At 41.0% G+C, this 22,508-nt stretch overlaps 1 protein-coding gene across 1 annotated transcript in view; it reads left to right on the top strand.

The window, feature by feature from the left end:
• The window catches only part of SEMA5B (semaphorin 5B), a 127,813-nt gene that overhangs the window by 67,822 nt on the left and 37,483 nt on the right, over nucleotides 1–22,508 (top strand). Inside the window, exons 8-10 of the mRNA XM_062498291.1 lie at nucleotides 2,485–2,620; nucleotides 5,907–6,114; nucleotides 8,296–8,503. Of these exons, the coding sequence (XP_062354275.1) occupies nucleotides 2,485–2,620; nucleotides 5,907–6,114; nucleotides 8,296–8,503 (552 nt within the window). The remainder of the gene's footprint in view (nucleotides 1–2,484; nucleotides 2,621–5,906; nucleotides 6,115–8,295; nucleotides 8,504–22,508) is intronic.

Raw genomic sequence — 22,508 nt, 5'->3', positions numbered from 1 at the left:
TACACTTGAGCGTTCTTTGTACATCAGGGACATAAGATCTCTCTTGTATCTTCTGAAGACAATATAATATGCAACATTTGTGTAATTGAAGAAATTAGTAATTGATAACAGCTGAAGTTAGATCAAATAGCATTTTGGGTCTACAACATGGTGTTCTTTTAAAAGTTCAAAGAGAAAATGTTCCAATTTGTCATCCGACTAGAGAAATAATGGTAATTTTTCTTTTAACTTTCACTGGGACTTATATCATGCTGCATGAGATCTGCATACCAAAGAGGGTTAATTTATGCACCAGTCTGAGTTTCTTTGTGATAAAATGCCAATGCAACACAAAACTGTGATTTTTTTGTTGTTGTTGTTGCTGTTGTTTACAGGTACATTTTACTTTGGAAGGTTCATGTTTAATGAATTTAGGGTCATCTTATAACAAAGGGGAATTAGTGGTTGTCGTAACACCCATGTATCGACTTACTGCTTCATGTTATGTTTTACCAGCTGAATCAGTGGGAAAGACAGCTTTTGGGGGAAGCTGTTGATGAAATATTTAAGATATTTTTATTAAAATTTTTCTAGGAGGTAATAGAGACAATGTTAAAACCTCTTTGAACTTAACCCCTTCTTTAAACCCGCTAGTTAGCCACAGGAGGTAGGAGGTGGGAATAAAGGAAATTGCACTTCACACCAAAACACAGGAGCCAGCTGCACCAGTTGATGTCACTGGCTTGAGACTGGGATCAAACTTTTCATAAGGAGGGATGGGAAATATGCCAGGCCACAGATGGAAAAGAAAATGGCGCACAGATTTAATGGGAAACCTCTTTCCTTTCTCCTTTCCAGCAAAGACAAAAGGCTAAACTGTGAAGTCCTTAGCAGGGCCCTAAAAATATTCTTCTTTTTTTTTTTTCTTAAGTATTTTCATTAGACTAGTGGAATTTTATTCTTTCTTTTCCTTTTTCATTTTCTCCCTCATTGTCTTTTTTTTTTTCCTGTGTGTGCCTCAAGGCATTTACTTGTCATCCATCATTAGGTTTGTCCTAAGAGCTGCTGTCTGTGAGCATGCACTGCATCAGCAGTGTTCAGACAAAAGTGGAGAAAGGTTTGCCTGGCATTGCTTTGACATGTTCAAAGTGAGCTACTCCATCATCCTGGGGATGCAAGGGGCAGGGGGGAGCAGAGAATGGCAAGGCAAAGCAGGAAGTTCTTCCTGATGTTGTATTGCTAGGAAGAAATATGCTTTGAAAGAATCTGTTCTTCTGCTTTCCAGCCTGGAATGGTGAAGAAAGGCTTTTTTTGTGTGTGTGAGAGAGTCTAATTATTGCTTTAGTTTTTTTTTTTTTTTTTTTAAAAAAAAGAAGAAGTGTTCTTTTCAGGGAATTCAAATTGCCTTAATTAGCAAAAAGATACATACAGCAGGGCTTGGATTATTTAAAAGGCACCATGACAAATAAGTCTCTCATGCTGGTCCTATTTTTAGTTTTATTTTGAGATCTTTTTCTCTAAACCTTGCAGTTTTCCTAAAAAAAAAAAAAAAAAATAAAAGGGGGGGGGACTGGGGGAAGGGAAGAACCGGGAGCAGGTTTGAATTTCAGGTCATCACTTATCACATGTCCCTCTGGGTCAGTTTTGTTGAGGTCACCATCTAGGAAGTGCCCTCCAACCCTCTTGAGGCAGGAGGAGAGGAGCTGGCCCAGGACCCTTCAGAAATAGGTCCTCCAGGACTGAAATGGAGCACAAGGCCAGCTGATGTGTGTGCAGTGTGACTGGGCAGCCCAGCATCCTTAAAACACATTTCTTTCCAAAGAGTCCTTCCCACAGCAGATTTCCCTCACTGTGCTGTGCCTCCCCTGGCTGAGTGTGCTTGCTGAACAGTCTGCCCCAGACAGATCCAGTTCCCACCTGGGAACACACAGAAGTGAACTGTGGTCAATGAAAACAGAGGTTTTCAGGAATTAGCAAGACCTTTTTGCATGCTGAGCTGCTGTCAGAACCAGCTGGTTTGTAACTGTGGCCTTTTCTCTTCCACTGCATGTATATAAATATAATATTAGGGAATATATTTTATAGCTGAAGATTTCAGGAACCTGTAGAAACAGAATTTCACCTTGAGAAACAACAAGACATTAAAAATTAGCTTGTTTGTAATCAATAAAGGTAGATGGGTTGTTAAAAAAATAAAAATAAAACCAGACACAAATAATCCATGCAAATTAAACTGTATTCACCTTTCTTGTCAGAACTGCTTTCATGGCCCTTAAATCTCTGACATTTTAAAACCCAGCTTAAAATTCATTGTCAAAATTGTCACGCAAGCCATCTGCATTTTACAGTTTATTTATTTATTTTTACTCCCTGTGAGATTGGTATCACTGTACATCTACCTAGCAATTTACGTGTATTTTATTTGAGTGGAGTTTGATGTCTGTTATGATGAAAATGTCAATGTTCTAATGATCAAATTGATTTTTTCCCCCTCCCCTTTTCCAGAAACAGCATAGCTGCCTCAGCAGTGTGTGCCTTCAATCTGAGTGCCATTACTCAAGCATTTAATGGCCCCTTCCGCTACCAAGAAAACCCAAGATCAGCCTGGCTGCCAACATTAAACCCCATCCCTAATTTCCAGGTACTGCTGTTGCCCTTCAGTTTACTGCAGTCCCTTTGATGTTCTGTCACTTCACTGGGTTGATTTGTGTAGGGCTCATTTTTCCAGGTAGACCCACAGTACAGATAAATTGTATTTCTCCACAGTTATTAGTGTTACAGCCTGTGGAACTCCTTGCCACAAAATTAATGGCAAAATTTGAATGGTTTAAGGAATAATAAGAATGTTCTGGGGTTTTTATAATATGCATTATTTAATTTTCTGTTGCACTTATCACTGACACATACTCCAAGGATGTGATTCTCACAAGAGGACATAAGACATGGCCCTACTAGAACTGGGAAGGACTGAAAGCTGAAGCTGAACAAAGTCAAACTAGAATGGAGACAATCTATATTTTTAAATAAGAAAGGTAATTAACCACTGTGACTCTGTAAGGAAGTGATGAATTTTCCATCACTTGATAGGGCCTCTAAGGCTACCAGTGGAAGATGGATGATTTTCCAACACATGGTAGCTCAGCCAGAAGCCATGGACATGCTGCCACAGTAACTGGTGAAAGAGGACACATGAGGATTGTCACAGGGGTTCCTTCTCCTTTTAAAAATCTTTGCCTTTATGAATGAGCAACTTTCCAGGATTACCAGTTAAAGCAAATTTGAAAATTGTAAAACAGCTTCAGTTACTTTATCACCAGATCCAGTCAGTATGGGGCAGAGTTTTTGTGTGACAGCCCCGACAAACCTAAGTCTTCTGAAGCATGAGCCCATTTTACAGCTCAGCCCCTTCCCAGCAGGAGAATCCTGGGGAGGATGGACTTGTCTTCCTGTCCTTGCCTCCCCAGTGCAAACTGATACGGCCCAATTGTCTGAATCTGACTCTCCTTTATTATGGCAAATGTGCTGAGGCTGCCTGCAAGTGCCATCTGCCTTCAAACTGGTAAAGGACCTTCCAAAAAGAACTCTACAGTCACCTGAAATCACAGCAAGAGCAGATGGGAGACACCTCTGCTGCAGGCAGGGACAGCCTTGTCTTCCTGCTGAGGAACCTGATTTTTCCTCCTTAATTCCCTCTTGGCACCTAACTGAGGACTCCTGCCCATACAAGGGAGGACAGGCTTGGCCTCTTCATCACCCTCTCAGCTTGGTGCACTCAAAACCAAGAAATAAATCCTGGCTGAAGGTCCAGCCATGCCAAACATAGCCAAGTTGTTGTTGTTGTTTTTCTTGAGGTTTTTTTTTAATTTAAAGGGAATATTAAGGCAAACTGAGAATCAAGACATTTCTGTCCCTTGCTGGGCTAATCCAGGAGGAATAGCGAAGGACTTCTGAAAGGAATAGTAAAGGACTTTGGAAGGCATTTCCATGTAGTGAAAAGAATCAGATAAAATGTGGAGTGTAATGATTGCAGCACCAAGATGAAAGAAAAGAGTCAGAGGAAAATAAGGAAAGGAAAAAGAGGTATGTGGTAGACAAAAGGAAGATTGCAAGAAGAGATTAAGATGTTTTTCAAGTACAGAAGGAACAAGAGGTCAGTGAGAAGCCTTAAGGAGATGACAAGGGTAATTTAGTGACAGAAGAGGCAGATATTGCAAATACATTAAATTAATTTTTTTGCCTCAGTGTTCACAAAGAAAGATGAGGGAAGCGTGCCAGAATTTTTTTCTTTCAGAGAGGCAGGAGAAATACTGAAGGATGCAGAGGACCAGAACAGTACAGATAATCAGGAAATTAGAGCAAAATAACATTAAACCAAACCAGAGGGATGCTGCATCAGCACATGAGCTGCCAAAAGAATTATCTCTGACATGCTGAGAACAGAAAACAAAACCAACAATGACATTCCTGCTGCTGGGACTCCTTTGAGGTGGTGCTCTAGAAGGGAAAGTGAATGGGGAGAAAAGCATCCAAAGGAAGACAGTAGTGTGAACCAGAAGGAGTATAGGATACAACAGAAGTGATCTAAGAATGTGAGCTTTAGAATGTGGGATGAGTCATGAACTAAAAAAAAAGACCATTGCAATAGAAAGAAAGCATTAAAACCCCACTGAGGACACATTAAAACCCTGCTGATGTTTCCTTACTCCAGCTGTTCAGGAAGATGCTTTGATTAAAAAGTGACCATGTTCATAGGTTATGTGAGAATTAACATAACTGTTTTCTCCAAGTTCACACAACCTCTAGAATATGGTCAGGCTTAGTACACCAGCGATTGAAATCCATATATACTGTGTGAACCTGTGTTAAATCCCTGACAACTCATTCTAGCACACAGTAGGAGAAGGGCTGCACCAAGAAATGCTGTGATACACGTTGAGATTGTGCACATGGGAAATCTGTACACTGCAGCTCAACTGCTGTAAATCAACAGCCTAATTCTCAGTATTCTGACTTTTCTTCAAGGAAAACCCAAACACCTGGACCCAAAATGAAGAAAAAGAAATGTGTGGGATTTTATTTCTAGTGAAATTGCTCAGGTGTGAGTTTCATTTAGTGAGTAGTGAAGTTTTTCATAGACTGAGTATGGGACTTGGCAGGGTTTAGTTGTACCACCATCGCCCATGGTCTTGGGAGGAAAAATAACCAGTTACTCTGCCACCTTTTGTAGCACTACATTTTCTGCCCTCCATGAGTGATATTGTGGGGAAGAGTGAGATCCAGCCCCAGCTACTGACCAAAAAACTAGCACTGGCTTTTGAAAATATTGAGTTCTGCCTTTTGCTGTCAGTAGAAAAAAAGTGTGGGGTGGGGGGACCTCGTTGTTAACTTGCCTTGCTTCAGATGCAGCTGGGGGGGACCTGTCCAGAGGGGAGCACATCAGAGAAAAGCAGTGTGGCAAATTTGGTTATTTGATACAAAACTAGTCCATTTTCAGGTTTTTTAAACTCCAGGTATTATTCATTGTACAGTCTGAGATGCCAGGTAGAGTCTGAAGATTGTCTGAAATATTTCAAGGACTTATCAGCACAAAAACTTTCTCTCTACTGCTACCTTTAAATCTTTCCACAGCTAGTTTTAATTCTTTCTTTTTCTCCATGGTTTGTTAAAGCCTTTTGCCCTTCTCCTGTGCTGGTTGAGGATATCACAAGGGAATGAAATTCCACACTGCTGGTCAGTGGACCACCTAGGAGAAAAGTTTTCAGAGTGGGCTATTGGCCAAACCTAGGCTAAGGACCTATGATCAGGCTACGTGCCTGATCCTGTGACTCTCACATAGACCAACCTCCCCAGGAAATCAACATGACATGAGTTTCCATGCTGGGCTGGGAAGAAAGTGCACTTTCTGAAATTCAGTCTTCTGCATTTAGTGTGGCACGCTGAACGATGAGAGCCCTAACGAGAACCTGACAGAGAGAGTCCTGCAGGACGCACAGCGCTTGTTCCTGATGAATGATGTGGTGCAGCCAGTCACTGTGGATCCGTACATCACTCAGGACAGCATTCGATTTTCCAAACTGGTGGTTGATATTGTTCAGGGGAAGGATACACTCTACCATGTCATGTATATTGGAACAGGTAAGAGCATGAGGGCTTGAAACAACTCCTGCTTGCTTGTAGACCTAGCCCTGGAAGCCCAGTTGTGAATCCTTACACAGTTGTCGTTCAATATGATTTTGGTACAAAACCTCATGGAAGTTGTTTGCCTGAGTAAATTAAAAGCAGGATGGAGGACTTGAGGCAGAGTCCCAAGTGATCAAACTATAAGTCTCCATTGTGTCTAAAGAGAACACTAACATTTTTCTCCCTCCTTATAAAAACATGTTTCAACTAATCATAAATAACCATGGGGAAGAGCAGAGGTTGCTGGAATTCTCTGTGGTTTCATGCATGTCAGTTGCCTCTCAGTGCTATGACAGACCTGTCTCTGAATAAGCAATAATAATGCATAACCCCCAGGCTTGCCCAGGGATTTAATTATGTCTTTCTTTGCACTTCCATGTTCCTACTAGAGTGTGACTCCCAGTGCTTTCAGGAATGGGCATGCACTTAAGTTTAAGACAGATAGGGAAACTGAGGCAAGTGCTTTTTTGTGGGAGCATAGCAAGCCAATGGTAGAACTGTAGATTCTAGATGGTAGAAGTGTATGATTTAGTCTCTTGATTTTGACTTCCATCCTTTAATTAGCAGGACATGTTGCCTCTTCTGAAAAGCACAGGTATCTTGGATAATGGAAGACGCTGAAGAAGGACGAAGTGTTTTAAATGGTTGTCTTAGCCCATATTCGTACTAATGATAGAGGTTAAATTAAATAGTTTGATTAATCAGACCGTATGGCCAACCTCATGAATATAATGTTATCCTCTATTGCAGAAGCTTTGACTTTAGAATAAGATGGATTGCTTCCATAAGTGTTAATTTAATCTCACATCTGAATGCAGAGTCATTGCCTCATTCTCATGTTTAGGAGAATGGACATTCAGGACTGTGTCATAATTTATCTAACTTTTACCACTTATTTTACTTATTTCAAAAGTGGTCATCTTGGTTTATTATTTATATGTTCTAGCAACACTTCCCGTATGGGAACTCCATGAACATTGATTATGATGAAAAGATTGTACTTAAATGGAAATATAACATGGTTCTGCCAATATGGTATCTTGATATTTAAAGTGAGGAGTCCAAGCTACAATGCCTCACAGAAAGTAGGAATACTTCCTGCCTCATATAATTCATGTAGAAAAGTCCAATACCATAACCTTAACTACTTACTCATGTTTGCTTCATGGCCCTGGTTAGTGGTGGCTGAAGAGTAAAATCTGCTGGAAATGTTTAAACCTGTGAAATGTTTCAGTACAGATACTAGCACCATGCCCTAACCAATTGAGCTAATCTCAGGGTCAGCCCTGCCCAGAGGCAGGCCTGAATACAAACCCGGTCCTGAGAATTAACTGAGCCCAAACTTCAGGCTTGTTCCACATATTAGTGAAAGGGAGATTTCATATGGCAGCCAACCCCACCACTATAAATTGCTGAGCTTTGGCACCAGTGCAGAAGTTACTGGAACAGACAGATCAAGCTTCAGGAACAATCTGGTGGAAGACCTCCACCAGGGTTTCAATGAAAAGTGGTGTGCTTTAATCTCCCACAGTTTAGCAGATCTTTAAATTGTTTAGGTAAGAGCACTGTGAGCACAACAAACATGTATGTTTCTGTGTATGCACACCTCATGCCATAACATCCCCTGAAAGAAGCTGGCTTCTTTCAGGAAGAGGATCAATTAGGTCTGTGACCCACGCAGTCATTATGGAGGCCTCAGAGATGTCAAGCAGGGCTGCTGCATCTGTTATCATTTGTCATGACGTCAAATCACACTGATCTGCTCCATAAACCAATAGAAATACAGACTCAAGGCACCAGAAATTATTATTGCCCTCCTGGGTCACCTTGCTCTGTAACTCACTGCTAAGGGGACCAGACTTCTCTGCCTCAGTGCTCCAGCTGGGAAAAACTGCCAGGTACTCACAATCCAGATGGTTCACATCCTTCTGAATTCCCATTTGAGTGCGTTCTCAGGTGCTTTCTGCTGAGGATTGTAACGATGTAGCTGGAGCTCTCTACCATGGGCAGCAGGTTACCCAGGACTAGGTTAAAGGAACTCTGTAAAGATGACATTAGTATTTCACTCTTTAGGCAGGTATGAAATGGAGTCATTGCCTCCAAGATTTACTTGTGCCTTATTTCTTTTTCTCTTAGAGTATGGCACCATCTTGAAGGCCCTTTCTACCACTAACAGGAGTCTGAGGAGTTGTTATTTAGAGGAAATGCAGATCCTCCCTGATGGACAACAGGAAGCAATCAAGAGTCTCCAAATCCTACACAGTGACAGGTCACTCTTTGTGGGTCTAAATAATGGAGTACTAAAAATTCCTTTGGAGAGATGCTCCATGTACAGAACAGAAGGGTAAGTAAATTTATAGCTGTAATATATCTCACGTCTGTTTAAAAAAAAAAGCACCAGGGTAACCTGTTCCAGTCTGATTTGGTTTACAGGGCTTTTTGTTTCATCAATGAGAGACAAAAAACAGTACTGAAGTTCATCTCCTGATAGATACATGCATGACAGGAGCAATGAGAATAAGCAAATTAATTTTTCTTTGTAAATGTTAATCAGTCCTCTGAAATTAATCAGATGTTTACCAAGGAAAGGCTTACAATATTTACTTCATTTTTTTTCTTAACTTTATATTATAGTGCTGCTTTTATTAAGGCCGTGTGTTTTCCTGGTGGTTCTTATTGGCAGAATGGTTGAAGGTTTCTGAATTTGGGTTGCAGCCAGCCTTTCCTTGCTTATCCAAGTGATCCCCTGTCAAACATATGATGAGGCAGGGCTGGGCTGTATGGCAACTTGTTATTGCTTTTGGAAATCAATAGTTCATCTCAACTATGTGTGACACCTCTTACACCTGGATAGATTCTCTGCCTTGATTGTACTTTATAAAGAGAGTAGGAAAAATTACTTTCGCTAATTGTCTGCCTTAGCTCCAGAGCAGTCTTCCACACAGAACTGTAGAAGGTTTTTGCATCCAAATGCTGCGTCTCCATCATTTAAGCAGGTGAAAGAGTGTGATAGCAACTGTTTGAGACAGATGCTCAAATAATCTCACTGGGTGCTGCGGGTATTTACTTGTTTACATCTCTTGAAAATACTTTTCCTTCTCCTCTCATGCTTTTGCCTTGCTTTCCTCTGTGAGAGTTTTGTGTGAAACTGATGTCCTCTGTGCTAGACAGAGGAAGGATTTTCTTAGCAACATTTAAGCAGATTCCCTCTTCCATGGCCTACTGCAAGATGTCCCTGTTCTCTTGCCAAAAAAACAGATATAGAAAAATGTCACCATAATTTTATTTTCAACAAGTAGAGTTTATCTATCAGCTTCTACTAAAGCCACATGTGTCTAAAGCAGACAGACACAAAAGTGTTTAGTAAGAGAAAACCACAGCTGGAAAATGCCATCCTGTCCTCAGTCCTTAAAAGCAGAGTTTTTAAAAGGTAGAATATAACAGCTGTCCTTTTCAGGCTGTCCTGTATAGTCTCAGTCTGAGAATATTTATGTGTGTATACATATATATGATCCAGTTTCAAAATAAATGAGTTCTTCCTTTCCTTCTCTAATCTCGAGTTCAGTTTTCCAGTAATTTATAGATGCTGTCCTATTTTCAGCCTGCCCAACTACTTTGTATGACACTTCCATTAAAATTCAAATGTTGGAGGTTTGCTGAATTGCCTTAAAGTGGAGCAAGCAAAAAAAAAAAAAAAAATAGTGACTGGAGAGCAGATGGGTGGCGTATCTCACAGGACCACCATATTTAGGTCCTGGAGGCTGCTCTGTATAAGCTTATCCCAGCAAAACAAAAACCTATCCTCGCAGAGCTTCCCTTGCCTGCTGGTGACCAAAAGCAGCCTCAGTTTCATGCACTGTATGGTGCTGTGTCCTGGCTGAAATTACTGGGAAGTTTGTGTACCGGGGCTGGGTTTTCTCTTTTTTTCACAGACTTTCTGGAGGCAATTATGAGTGAAATAAGAAAACAACCCAGTTCTTCAGGGTTGGGAGACTCAAATTTTGCCTCCATTGGCTAGTTTCATGATAGAAATCAGCAAAACCCAGCCACGAGGCAAGAGCAAGGTACACAAAAAGGGGATGTGAATGTGGGAGGTCAGAATTTGCTGAATTTGGGTGCTGACCATTTAGTGTTCTTGTGTACATTGCAAAGGATCCTTTGCCCTGTAGGTGAGGCTTATGGAGGGACTGTGCATTTAGAAAAAGGAAGGAAAAAAGAAGAAAATGTAGGAGAGCCTCATTTATTTATTTGTTTGAGAGGATGTTTATGATAGTATTATTATTACATTTTAGGCTAAGCAGTTTTTTGGTGTGGTTTTTTTTGTTTGTTTTTGTTGTGTTTGTATTTTGAGGTTTCGTTGTTGTTGTTGCTGGTTGAGTTATTGGGTTTTTTGGGGTTTTTCTGGATTTTTTGTTCAGTTGGTTTTGTTTTGCTTTTTTCCTAGGAAATTATTCAACTGCAGTTTTTTTTCAACTGCAAGTGTTGGAACCCTTTCTCCCCTTAGCACCCTGGCTATGTAGGTGATAAGTCAATTTGACTTCCTTTGTATTCCTTTCAATCCTGAACAGTATCAAGAAGGATATTTTAATTTCCTCCAGTGCATTCCACCTGGCACTTCTCCTGGGCTCTGATTTATTGCTTATTGTTGTGTCTATATTTAATACACGCCAATATTCAGCCACTGTGGGAAGAGGGGCATCTGCCCCTACAACACTCCCTGCTTACGTTTTTGTTGTGCTGTGACTTCGTGACTGGCCTCCTCGAAGAGCTCTGGTTTCATCAGCTTTTATAATGTAATTGTTTTGGTGGGGCGGCACGGGAAGCTTGGAGGTGATGGAGAGAATCTGTGCCTCCCAGGCAGGAATATCACATTGTTAGTCCTAGGCTCTGCCTTCTGTTATCAGGAAACTTCAGCCTTTTAGACCCTGGGGGCTGATGTGGGTTTGTGATCGCTGATACAGAGCTGTTGCCTTCAACTTGCCTTCCTCCTCCTCCCTGGAACAGGCAATGTGTATCGAGAGAAAATTGACCCTAGCACTGATCCCGACCAGGGATCTTTGCTGCTTTGCTGCTTTAAAACCTCGGGGCTTGGTACTGAGGCTCAGAATTGGGGCAGAGGGGAAAACAGCAGCAAACAGAAGAGTTGGAAAGGAATAAGGATTTCTGCCATCTCCTTTACTGTTTGTTTACTGACACGGCACCAATTTAATCTCTTAAATGGTGACCAGTAACTCAGCCCCATGTCTTGATGTAGTGGGTGTCTGAGCAGTGTTTTGTGTGTGCCCACTGACCTGTCTCAGTCCGTCTTTTCAGAACAGCCACTCTTAGCAACAGGACAACAGGAGGACATCTGTAATGTCAGCTGCCCAAATTTACAGGCTGGACTTGGCTGCAGGGACCTTCTCTTGTGCCTGTGTGTTCCTGCTGTTTGTCTTTCCTGCTCCCTTGAGTGCTGCCGTCCCCCGCTCACTGGAGACTCTTAGGAAGATGGCCAACTTGAGCAAAACCTACAAGCCCTTTGAATATGCAGAATGTTTTGAAGGCTGCTTTGCTGGGTGGTAATTTGGCTGTGCTTGCTGCTGAATTTTGCATGGCTTTGAAATCTTTGTAACTTCCTGCAATTTTCAAATGCGCTTCGATATTTTTTACCTCAAGTTGCCCCCAAGCTTTGGGGAGGAATATTTGAAGAACCAGTACTGCAGCCTTATCACTGACACCACTGTATCTTTAGAATGTGCCTGAACAAAGTCCCAAATCTGAATTTCAGAGAGCTGAGGACCTCATATCGGCAGCATTATTTTCAGGTGGGATGTATCTGTAAGGCATAGTTCAGTAATTTTTCCAAAGGTTGGGGTGCAGTTATTAATTTTTAGAATTGCAATCAGTCAGATAGGAAAATGAAGCTGGTTGTTACAGGGAATAGTTATGATCTGTTTCTGTTTAGTCTTTGCAGCTTCAGAACTGTGGGCCTCTGAGCAGACAGCACCCCTGAGATGGGCCAAGGATTTTGATTGCACATTTAAGTGAAGAAAAGAAAATGTTTGGAAATAAAACCAGATGTCTCTTGAATACCCACCCCTTTTCCTCTCCCTGTCCTGAGCAGTTTATTTTAATGCGCTTTATCTTGATATTCATTCCTTCCTATTTCTCCTTCCATAATCTTTTTCTGCATAAAACTTGCAGTTAACATGATGCAAGTTGCAATTTTGGATGTACAGCGTGGTTCTGGGGATAGTTTGTCTTCCCTGTGCTCTCCCTGCCGTGCTGTGGGCATCTCCCAGGCTGCGTCAGAGCCACCTCAGGTTACCTTTATGCCACTGTGGATCCTCCTGCTTCCAGAGCCGGGTCCTCTTACCTGAGCCCTTGCCTGCTTTTTGACCTGATTGCAGAGAATTTGGTGTTGTGTGATGGTCAGTTTTTGCCCTCTTGCTTGGCCTAAATTCTGCTGCACATCCCCTCCAGCCATGGTGCTTAATGCAAAGCTGGCAGAAATGACTCAGATGACAAGGACTCTTATTTGCTGACTTGATATGAGAGAAGCACAGCTCACCTCTAAATACCTCTGGGCCAGTGATCAGACAAACTAAGTACATATAGGTGAGTAACTCCTGAAATGGCTCCAGGGAGTTTTTGGAAAAAAGGATCAGCAGCTACACTAAAGAAGCTGAGAGTTTTCTGCCTTCTTTGTCTCTCTCCAAAGTGGAACTATAGCTCCAAGTCCATCTTTGAGGGAGTTGAGATATCACATGGAGAATTGCTTTGGAGTTTAATGTTACGTTCTTCTTTTTTCTTAAAGCTTTATATGATGCAAAGTCCTCTCTAACAAAGGAGTGAAGCACTTGAATATAGGATTCTAAAACCTATTGCCATATTTCAGGACTGAAACTATTGGGGAATTTATTTGGAGAAATAATATAGCCTGGGAAGACATCTAAAAATTTTCCAGTTTTGGGGAATGTTTTAATTGAATACAGGCTGGAAAACCTCTGACTTCTTCATCAGAATGATGAGAGTTCCTTGAAGGACAAAGAGGTAAAAAGAAAGATATTTAAAAATATAGCAGAGGGAATAACAGAGACACTTGTTCAGTGGAGCCCAGCACCCAGCAGATCGCTGAGGTGATGCTAATGGCCAGATTGTTCATCAAAGATCTTGAAAATCCAACACCTTTTTCTTAGCTGAGACTGTTGAAAATCTGGCCCAGATTTTGATTTGAAGATCTTCTTCCTGAGAGTTTAAAAAAAAAAATCAGCACATTGAATAGCCGTTTAAAAATAGAGGCAAAAGGAAAGGTAACAGACTACAAAAATGTTGTGATAAAGCTTAATCATTAATTTCCATCTGTTCTGGCTGATACGGCCTCTCCACTATTAAGGGAATTAGCTAATTATTGTATCACCAGCAATGCTGAAAGGCTTTGGAAGACTTCATAGGCAGAAAGGAGAGTGCTTAGCCCAATATTTTGTCATCCACAGTATCCAATAATATATCAGAATAAATCACTTAAACATCTGGTTTGACATTCTGGTTGCATTTAAGAAAATAGCAAGACTCCCACTGACAGAGAATGAAGACATCAAACAGAACCGTGATCACTAAAACTCTTGGAAAGAATGAAGGTTGTAGATGAAATGGATCTGTGTTCTTTAAATAGAAGTACAAAATTATACCATTTTCTCTATCCTGACAACACATTTGCATCTGCTGTAGCAGGCAATTACTCCCATTTTCTTTAATGCAGCTGTTTATATATGTAAAGTTAAGTGCATCCATACTATTTGCAGGATATGGACCTCTAAGGTTTGAAGGGATGGCAAGGTCTAAGGAATATGGCTTTCAAAATAGCAGTCAAAGAGCTTCACTTAAATGGTCTCAGAATGGGATGTGTCTGAAATTGGAAATAAAAAGCAGACAAGGATAAGCAGTGAGGTAGTGAGCTGGGACATGTTTCCTGTAAGATGCCAGAGAGATTGGTTTTCAGTTTCATTTTATTTGACATTATCTTTAATGGCATGAAAGAAAGAAAATAGCATACTTTGTAGATGGCATTTAAGTATGAAGGAATCACAAATAACAGTGGGGAGAGAAATGCAGTTCGGGGCCAGCAGGGGAGCCAGCAAGAGGCTGAGTTTGAGGTATAAGCCTGTGCTGAGATTTCTGGTACGTGTGTTGCTGAAAAAGAGAGAGGATACAAAATAGGAAGGGGCTCTGCTTCCAACCAGATGAATTATTATTGTTTTTCTCATTTCTACTAAATGCTCAAACCTATGACATGTGTTACATTAATTTTAAACAGCCTGTACACTTTTAGGTTCTCACTTTTAGTTCTGAAATCTGTAAATGCCCCTGAGTGAACAGAAGGGGAATTTAGCAGTAGCTGGAGTCCAGAGTAATACAATTGCTGAAACAGATGAAGGTCACTTCAGAAGAAGCCAAACAAAATCAGCTGATTTCAGGACTCACTTCCTTTTGTCTCCTTCCTATCATGGCTAGGCTGCCAATTCATTTTGGGCTTGCCAAGAGGGAGGACATAGGTTGAACATGCCAAGGCTTTTGTTTGCTCCCTATTTTTAAAGCATCCTGCCAACATGACTTAGGAACAGTTTAGTGTATGGATCCTTTTACCTCTAGGAGGTTGGCTTTAGGCCAGCTCAGATCAATGCTGTCTAAAAGTCATTACCATCTGATGCCTGCTAGGTGGGCTGTGTGAAATTACTTTCAACACAGTGGCAACTGACAGGAAAGCATGTAGTTTTCTTGGAATATGTTATGTTAGGATGACATTGATGCTGTTGTTGTACAAACAAGATTAATAACTAAAGCTACCAGCAAGCCCCAGGGCATATACCCATTACATCTGTCAATTCTTGCCATTTGCTACTATTATGTCATACAATTTGTATTCTAAGCAATGGTCACATTCAGTAATGTGGCTCCTGATGAAAGGGTCCACAGTCTAACTGCTGCTATGGCTGTTTTTCTTCATGTCTCAAGCTTCAGGCAGAATTTTCAGGGTAAAACACAAATGTGTCCAATATTAATACTGAATTAATGTATTGCTACTGATGTATCATTAACTTTTTATCAGGAGATGTACTGTTTTACCTGTTTGGGGAAGAGGAAGTATCTGGAGTCAGAGCAAATTTGGTTTTGATGGTTCAAGTTTAAAATTTAAGTACATATAAATACATAAAATATGTATGGGTTATAGAAAAATATAATATTGTACAGTCTGGTATCTTCTATCGAAATACCCAAGTATTGTAGAACTGTGGGAACACTCCAGTTTGCAAAAGGTAAAGCTGGATTTCAAGAATATCCATTTACTTAAGTGATGTTCTCTTGTTAAAAAGGGGAATGAACAATGTTTGATGGTGTTATTATAGTTACATGGGAAGAAGCACTGGACAGTATGTAGCAAGACCATTTTGCCCCTTATGCAGTGTTAAAATATCCCTGCATAAGAAGGAGATGTGTTTGATCCTCAGGCTGTAACGAATGGTCTAATATTTATTTGACTTTTCCAAGATACATTAATCTACAAAGGCTCTATCTAGTTTAATCTGCATCTTGTTGAGCAAAAAATAATTACCCAGATCTTAACAAAATCCAAGTTTCACAAAGGAGCTGCTTGAATATGGATTACTTTGTGCAGCCTAGGTGACAACTGTAGGCTATTTTCAGGTTTCTTTATCATCGTTCACACTGCTTTCTAAGTTTTCTGCCTTAGCAATTTTCTTTCCCATCCTAAGTTCCCATTTTAGTGTAACTTGTGTTCTTAAATCATCAGCTTCTTGCAGAGGCTACATACAGCACCTGTCTGTGTCCCTTGCAGTGGATTTGCTCTTTCCTAAGCCACTCTTTGCCTGTCTCCACCCACACCACCGAAGTACAGCAATTTGCCATGTTCTCACAGAGGTCTCAGATCTGCAACCACAGAGCAGAAGCACAGGAGCAGAGCACGTTTGAATCTGACAGCTGCCTCCAGACACTGACTGACACAGGGCAGAGACAAGGAGCAACACTTGAGTGCACTGATTTGCCCAAGCTGCCTTTCCAAAAGGATGCCTGGTCCCCTCTGCCTCTTCCCATATGGCAGCCCTGGGGAGCATGTCTTCTTAAGGCTCAAAAGCCTGCTGAGGCTTGGAAACGGTGGTGCTTCGCAACCCAGACAAATATGCCCCACATTCAGGAATTCCTTCTGGCTGTTCCTTTCATTAGGACTTCAATAGTATCTGAGTTTTCTCGTGGATGAATGATCCTGTCACTAGTAGTCAGAGACCCTCTGTACTTTTGTTATTATTAGAGGTCAGTTTTGTTTGGCACAGTGACAAGAGTTTCTAAAAGTGTTCATGAAGGAACACTCCTTTTTTTTTTTTTACTAATCTGTTTTACTAATGTAAACATAAATCTAGATTTAATCAGAGATGTCATTAATCTTCATGTTTGAATAAATGGAATGTTGTTTTATTTCACAGCTTTAAAAATAAAAATAAATTCCTATCCAATAAAGAAGTCACTGCTGCTATAAGATGATGGAATGGGATGTCAGAAAGTAAGAAATTGAATAGTTGTGTAGCTTCTGCGAGGCCATAATCTATAAACCTCAATCGATTAAAGTGATATTGAAAATGGGAGCCCAGAAGGTGAACTCTAGCAAGCCCAGGTCCCTGATGTGGAAAAGAAAATGAGATGAAGCTGCCTGTGAAAAATCCTTTGTCGGTGCACTGGGTTTTTTTAATAAGTAACATGTGTTTGACTCATAAATGGACTTCAGTTTTGGAGGTTGTTTTACACCATGGCTTTAATTTATGCATTCAAAACAAATCATGTGCAAAGCAGCAATCTCTGATGCTAAGCATGTGTGGGTGATAAATGACACATGCACACTTCATCTTCTCTGCCTCTGCATCCAATACCATGTGCCAAAATACCAAACCTTGTATGCCCAGATTAACATCAACTGCACCCCTCACAGTGGTGGTACCTGTGAGCTCTAGAATGCTTTTCCCAAGCAGCGCCCTGCTCCACAAATAGCCCTGTGAATTTCTTATGTATTATGTGGCTACCAGTCTTGAGGAAAGGGAAGCAATACCTGGCATGGAATATGTTACATTCACCAACTGAGAAATGAAGCTGCTACTTGACCAGCAGCTCATTCCACTTGGCTTCTCTGCTCATGGGGAAAGATAATGGATTTGTAACTCATTTCTGCAGTTTGAATTTTTAAAGTTATCAAAATTAGAGGGATTGTTAGAATGTCTGGTGCTTTTCCCCCCTTTATAATCTTATTTTCTTCAACCACAATCATCCTTTTGGTTCTCATTCTTCTCTTTTCATGCCATCTGATTTTAGGGAAGACAGAGGTTCGCTCTTCCTTGCATGGATTATTGAGGTTGTCAGTAATTATGATTTGGTTGGCTGGAAGCTAATATGGTTATTTGTTTAGTTCATCCCCTCTGCAGGTTGCTAGCAATGGGACAGTAAGCTAACCTTGTCAAGAAATTCCTGTCTGCCAAACACAGCCTCATGCTTACAACTAACACATTATTTTATTGCTTTATTGCTTTATTGCTTGCAAAAGGCTGTTGCCTTGCAGGTAACCATTCTAAGAGAGCAACAAGCCAGTGTGGAATTGGAATTCTTATTGGAGATCGTGTTTCCCAAAAGAGCAAGGGGCACTCCAGTGCTGCCCATGCTCCTGAGGTGTTGAGCATGGATGCTGAGCATTGCTTAGTGCCTTGCAGGCTCAGGGTTATAAATGTTTGACTGCACCAGTGGATGTGCCTCTGATGGACTGACTGGTGATGCCCGTGGGGTCTAAACGACCAGGTACGGAGACAGTTCTTGTGTCTCCCTGACAAGCAGGACCTGCACTGCATGTTTCAAGCTCATGAGCGAAAATGCAGAACTGTGTCCTGGTGCAGTGACAGGGTTCTGTGAGCAAACACAGTTTGGGAAGCAACTTCTCAGCTTTTGGGTCTAGAGCCCTGCCTCTGCGCATCATCACATCCTGCCATTCCATTTCTATTTGCTATTACTCATAAAGAAGGAGTGATAAAAAGTTAAATGAGAGACAGGAAATGAAAATAGGAGAGTAAGCACAGCTTGGAGGATGAAAGGAGCAGAGTTCTTAGTTGTGAATATTTCAAATTAGTTTTGTGGCTCTTGGTACAAAATGGCATTTTTATGTGTCTTCTGTCTGGTAGTAAGAATGGAAAGAGGCTATAGTAATTCCTTCTTTCCTTTGGTCTGTCAAAACCTAACCTCTTGGGTCTGGTTCCATTGATTTGATGATTCATTTATTATTCAGTCTAAAGTTTTAGCTCTCAGGAGAAAATGACCAAAAGATGAGGTTGTCTAGATCCAGAGAAAATTAAAGTGGGAATGAAAAACTTTTGAAATGCAGATCTTTTAAGCTTTAATGAAGATTCTGAAAGAGGATGTCATTCAGGACATTACAAAAAAAGGGATCTTGGGCAGCATCAGCACACTGGAAGCCTTTTTACAGCCCATACCATTAGTGAAGGCTAAGCACACCAGCTATCAAAGAGCATGTAAAAACTCTTTTGAGTCAGAGGTAAGAGTTTCCCTTGACTTTAGTGGATTGTGAAGAGTGTTGCTCTTGCAGAGTCTTAATCCTTTGTGTTATCCCTGATCACTGCTGTAGAAATGATTGCAACAACAACTGGGAGGTTTACAGCTCCAAACAGCAGGCAGCAGGTGAGCTCTTACGAGCAAGATCTTATTTTCATGCAAATGACCCTTGTAAGTGAGAATGAGGAACTGAAGAAAAAAACCGCCTTGAATAGGAGACACAAATGGAATTGTTTTTCAATTGAACATTTCAGTGTATGCCTTTATGCCTCGCACAAGACATTTATTGTGAGGCCATGAATTAAAATGCATCACTATTGATAGTAATGCCCTGTCAAAATAAATCCAACCTGTTAGATATCTATAAGGAGGTTCCAAGTCCTTGCTGAATGTGAGATTACTAGATGGCCGAGGGAAACTGAGTTTGTGGGCCATGTGGTTTCATCATGATTTTACGTTCACAAGCATCCCACTTTGTAGGATTTCATTAACTAAGTCATTAGCAGCAAACGAGTCAGTGTTAACCTGCTATGCTCAGGTAGACTTCTGGGATAATAGGCTCCCTCTACCCCTGGGAATTGAGGTGGGAGACAACAGGATAGTGTCTCATTAGTTCCTTGAGGTATTCCCAGCCTTCAGCTGAGGAGACTTAAGTGAAATGTTCCCTTTATATACAATATAAAATCTGGGCAACTGAGCCAGCAGCAGAATCCCATTGCCTTTGAAACATCAGAATTTCATTGTTGTATGTAAACTCCTTTCCTTTGTACCTTATTTCACAGTGTTTACATACTGCCCTGCAAGACTGCAGGCCCTGTGGCCTCTGAGATTTTTCAGCAGTATCATAATACAAAATGGTATTTACATGTAAACATTTCAATTTATTTTGTGTTATGAGCACAGGGAAATGTATCTTAGCACTTTCCACACCATGGTGCCTGATCTACTAAGAATGACAGTGTACTTCTGAAGCGTTTTGATTTGGGTAGGCATGTGTGCTTGCATATATTTGTCTTTTGGTATGTGTTTGCTGATGTGGTTTTATCTTTTAATGACATAAATAGGGATATATATATATTCTAAAGATATTGTAAGGATATAAATTAAAGTGACTTTTGAAGTGTTCACTGGAAGAATTTGCCAGAAATGTCATTTTCTTGCATTACATATATTGTAATGCTTTTCCTGCTTAAAAAGGGGGAAAATGGGCTAAATTTTGTGTAAGTAAATACATTTCTCCTCACCTCTAAGTGTACTGCTGTCAGCTGATATAATAGGTTTCTCACCAGAGTTGAGGCAGATGAGTGTGCTCTGAGTCCTGAAGGGAGGCAGACAGCATAGCTATTTTGTTTTAAGATTTCAAATGGTTTTGAGGGCCTGCCATGAGATGAGAAGTCCTGGGCTGTGATGGTTGTTAAATTACATAGTGTGTGTTTTGACAGCCCAACAGAGCCCAGGCTGGGTGGGAACTCATTACACCCCGGATGCCGAGGGTGTAATGAGTATTGGCTGCAGCTCCCAGCCAACAAGTGCTGTGCCAGGCAATTCCCAGAGCCCATCACCAGGACCTGTGCTGTGCCAGGCATTTCCCAGAGCCCATCACCAGGACCCACTGGTGGCTGTGCTGCTGGGTTCCTGATGGGGGTCATGGCAGTGGCAGGAGAGTGCAGGCTGTGATTCATTGAGAGCTCTGGCCAAGAGCAGCACATTAGCTCCATGACATATATTATGGTAATGCCAGAAAAGTGGTCAGTGCCTAACTTGTGTGTGCTGCAGCCTGTGGAGTGGCTGAAGGCTGCAGCACAGAACATATGGAGATTATTTCCTGAATTTATGCAGCACATGTTTTCCTATAAATTAAATTCAGAGAAAATGTGTATCATAATAGGGTGATGCTCGCAACAGCCTTCCCTGTTACGAATTACAATGAACTCTCTCAGCTCACTGGGTGCCCAGTGAAATGGCTTCATGCAATTGGAAACAATAGTGTATGCGGTGTCAGGGTCTGAAAGCCTGACCAAAAGGCTCTGTGGTGAAAAGCAGGGCCTCATCCCCCTCCCTCCCCTCCACTGCTTCTCTTTTTCTACTTTTTAGAAACTGCACATTTTCCTCCTGGTGCCAAGTTGTCAAGAGTGTGGGCAGATGCCCCAGGGTCTGTTCTGTATTGAACTGGGTGCTGCCCTTGCTGAGGGGCTGCAGGACAGCAAAGGCAGCTCTGGATGTACCCACTTTGTGGGTGAGGGTGGTGCAGGTCGCCAAAACGGCAGGACAGGAGTCTTTAGCCAAAGTAATGAGCAAAGCAGCACATGTCCCTTCTGTGTCCTTGGACTGAGAATTCCAAGTCATTTTCTCGGTAAATATTTGATGTTCTGTTGCCTGGGGCCAGGGTAAAATCATCTTTGCCTTTTCCTTGGGTGTACTGAAGCAACTGAAGGAAAAATACAGTAGAGACAGTCATTGTAACTACCTTCCTAAAACATGAAAAAGTAGTTACATTCCTTACAACTCTGTGTGTGAAATCTTTAGCAAAGGAAATGTAGGAGCGGAAGAAACTGGAAACTTATAATTAAAATACAAATGTGTCTGTGTACAGATATGTATAGAGAGAGCAATGGGTACCAGACATCAAAAAAATCTGGGGTTTTCTTTGGGACAAATCACTGTAGAGTCAGTACAGACTAATAGAGTGTTTTGAGCTGTGGGTGAGGGACTTGTTTTTTCATTTGCAGCTGGTTATAGGCTAATAGGATTTCAAAGATTTCTGGGAGGGAAGAGTTCAGATCTCATTGCATTTGAGTTTTTGTGGTTTTTTTTTTAATGTTTCATTAATCATACTGATACCTTGCCTTAAAATACATTTTATTACTCTCCTGTTTAGCTTCTTGAACTGAATCTTTCCCCTTGGTCCCTTGCTGCTGTCTAATTGGCAGTTTTCAAATAATTTAGGATTTTTTGAAAGATCTTATCAGCCTTTTGTTTTATAGAAGAGAATGGATAATAGGGATTAAAAATAGTGTTGTGAATCTTTTTCATTTTAGTCCTCTCATTGTCTTTCACTTATACATGCATGATTTGGCTTGTACCTTTATGTTTTCTTAATGAAAATTAACAAATTGAAAGCAACTCGTGGGAATTACCAATAGAGCTGAATGTTAGTGGTACAGACTACGTCTGTGACTGATCTCTGCTCAGTGGCAGCAACAGCCCTAGATATTTTTCTTTAGCAGCTCACATTTTGGGAACGTACACTTGGACTGTAAATATGGATTCAGGAGAAAAATGAATACGGCAGTGTTCAAAGCAGTCAAAAGCTTAGAAATAATGTTCTGCTGTGACTTTTCCAAACTGACATCTTGATGCTGGGATTATAAATGAAACCATTGTTCCAGCAAAGACCACGACTAATAGAAAGCCTTTATTACAGGTCCATTGGCTAATTCTGCTTGTCTAACCCCTTTGGATGGACACAGTGTCAGAAAACATAGCCACAGAAGTTGCTTTGTGTGAGATTTGGCCTGCTGTGTGATTACATTGAGGCACAAAGATATCTCAATGACAAGTGTTCTTTGACTAAAATTTGTAAAGCAATTTTCTTTCCCTAGGCCTTGAAGAAAAGTTAACTTATTTTTAATCTACAGCTTCTATGAGTGATATTTGTTTTGTGTCCTATCACCCTCTGATTCATTTGTCCCCCTTCCAAGCAGGTAAACCTCTGCTTAAAGAAATTATTTCTTCTGCTGAGCCTCGGTGTG

The sequence above is a fragment of the Cinclus cinclus genome, chromosome 9 (assembly GCF_963662255.1).
Source record: "Cinclus cinclus chromosome 9, bCinCin1.1, whole genome shotgun sequence".
Lineage (NCBI taxonomy): Eukaryota > Metazoa > Chordata > Aves > Passeriformes > Cinclidae > Cinclus > Cinclus cinclus.
Note: the sequence above shows the minus strand (reverse complement) of the source record. Positions and strands in the feature narration are given on the sequence as shown.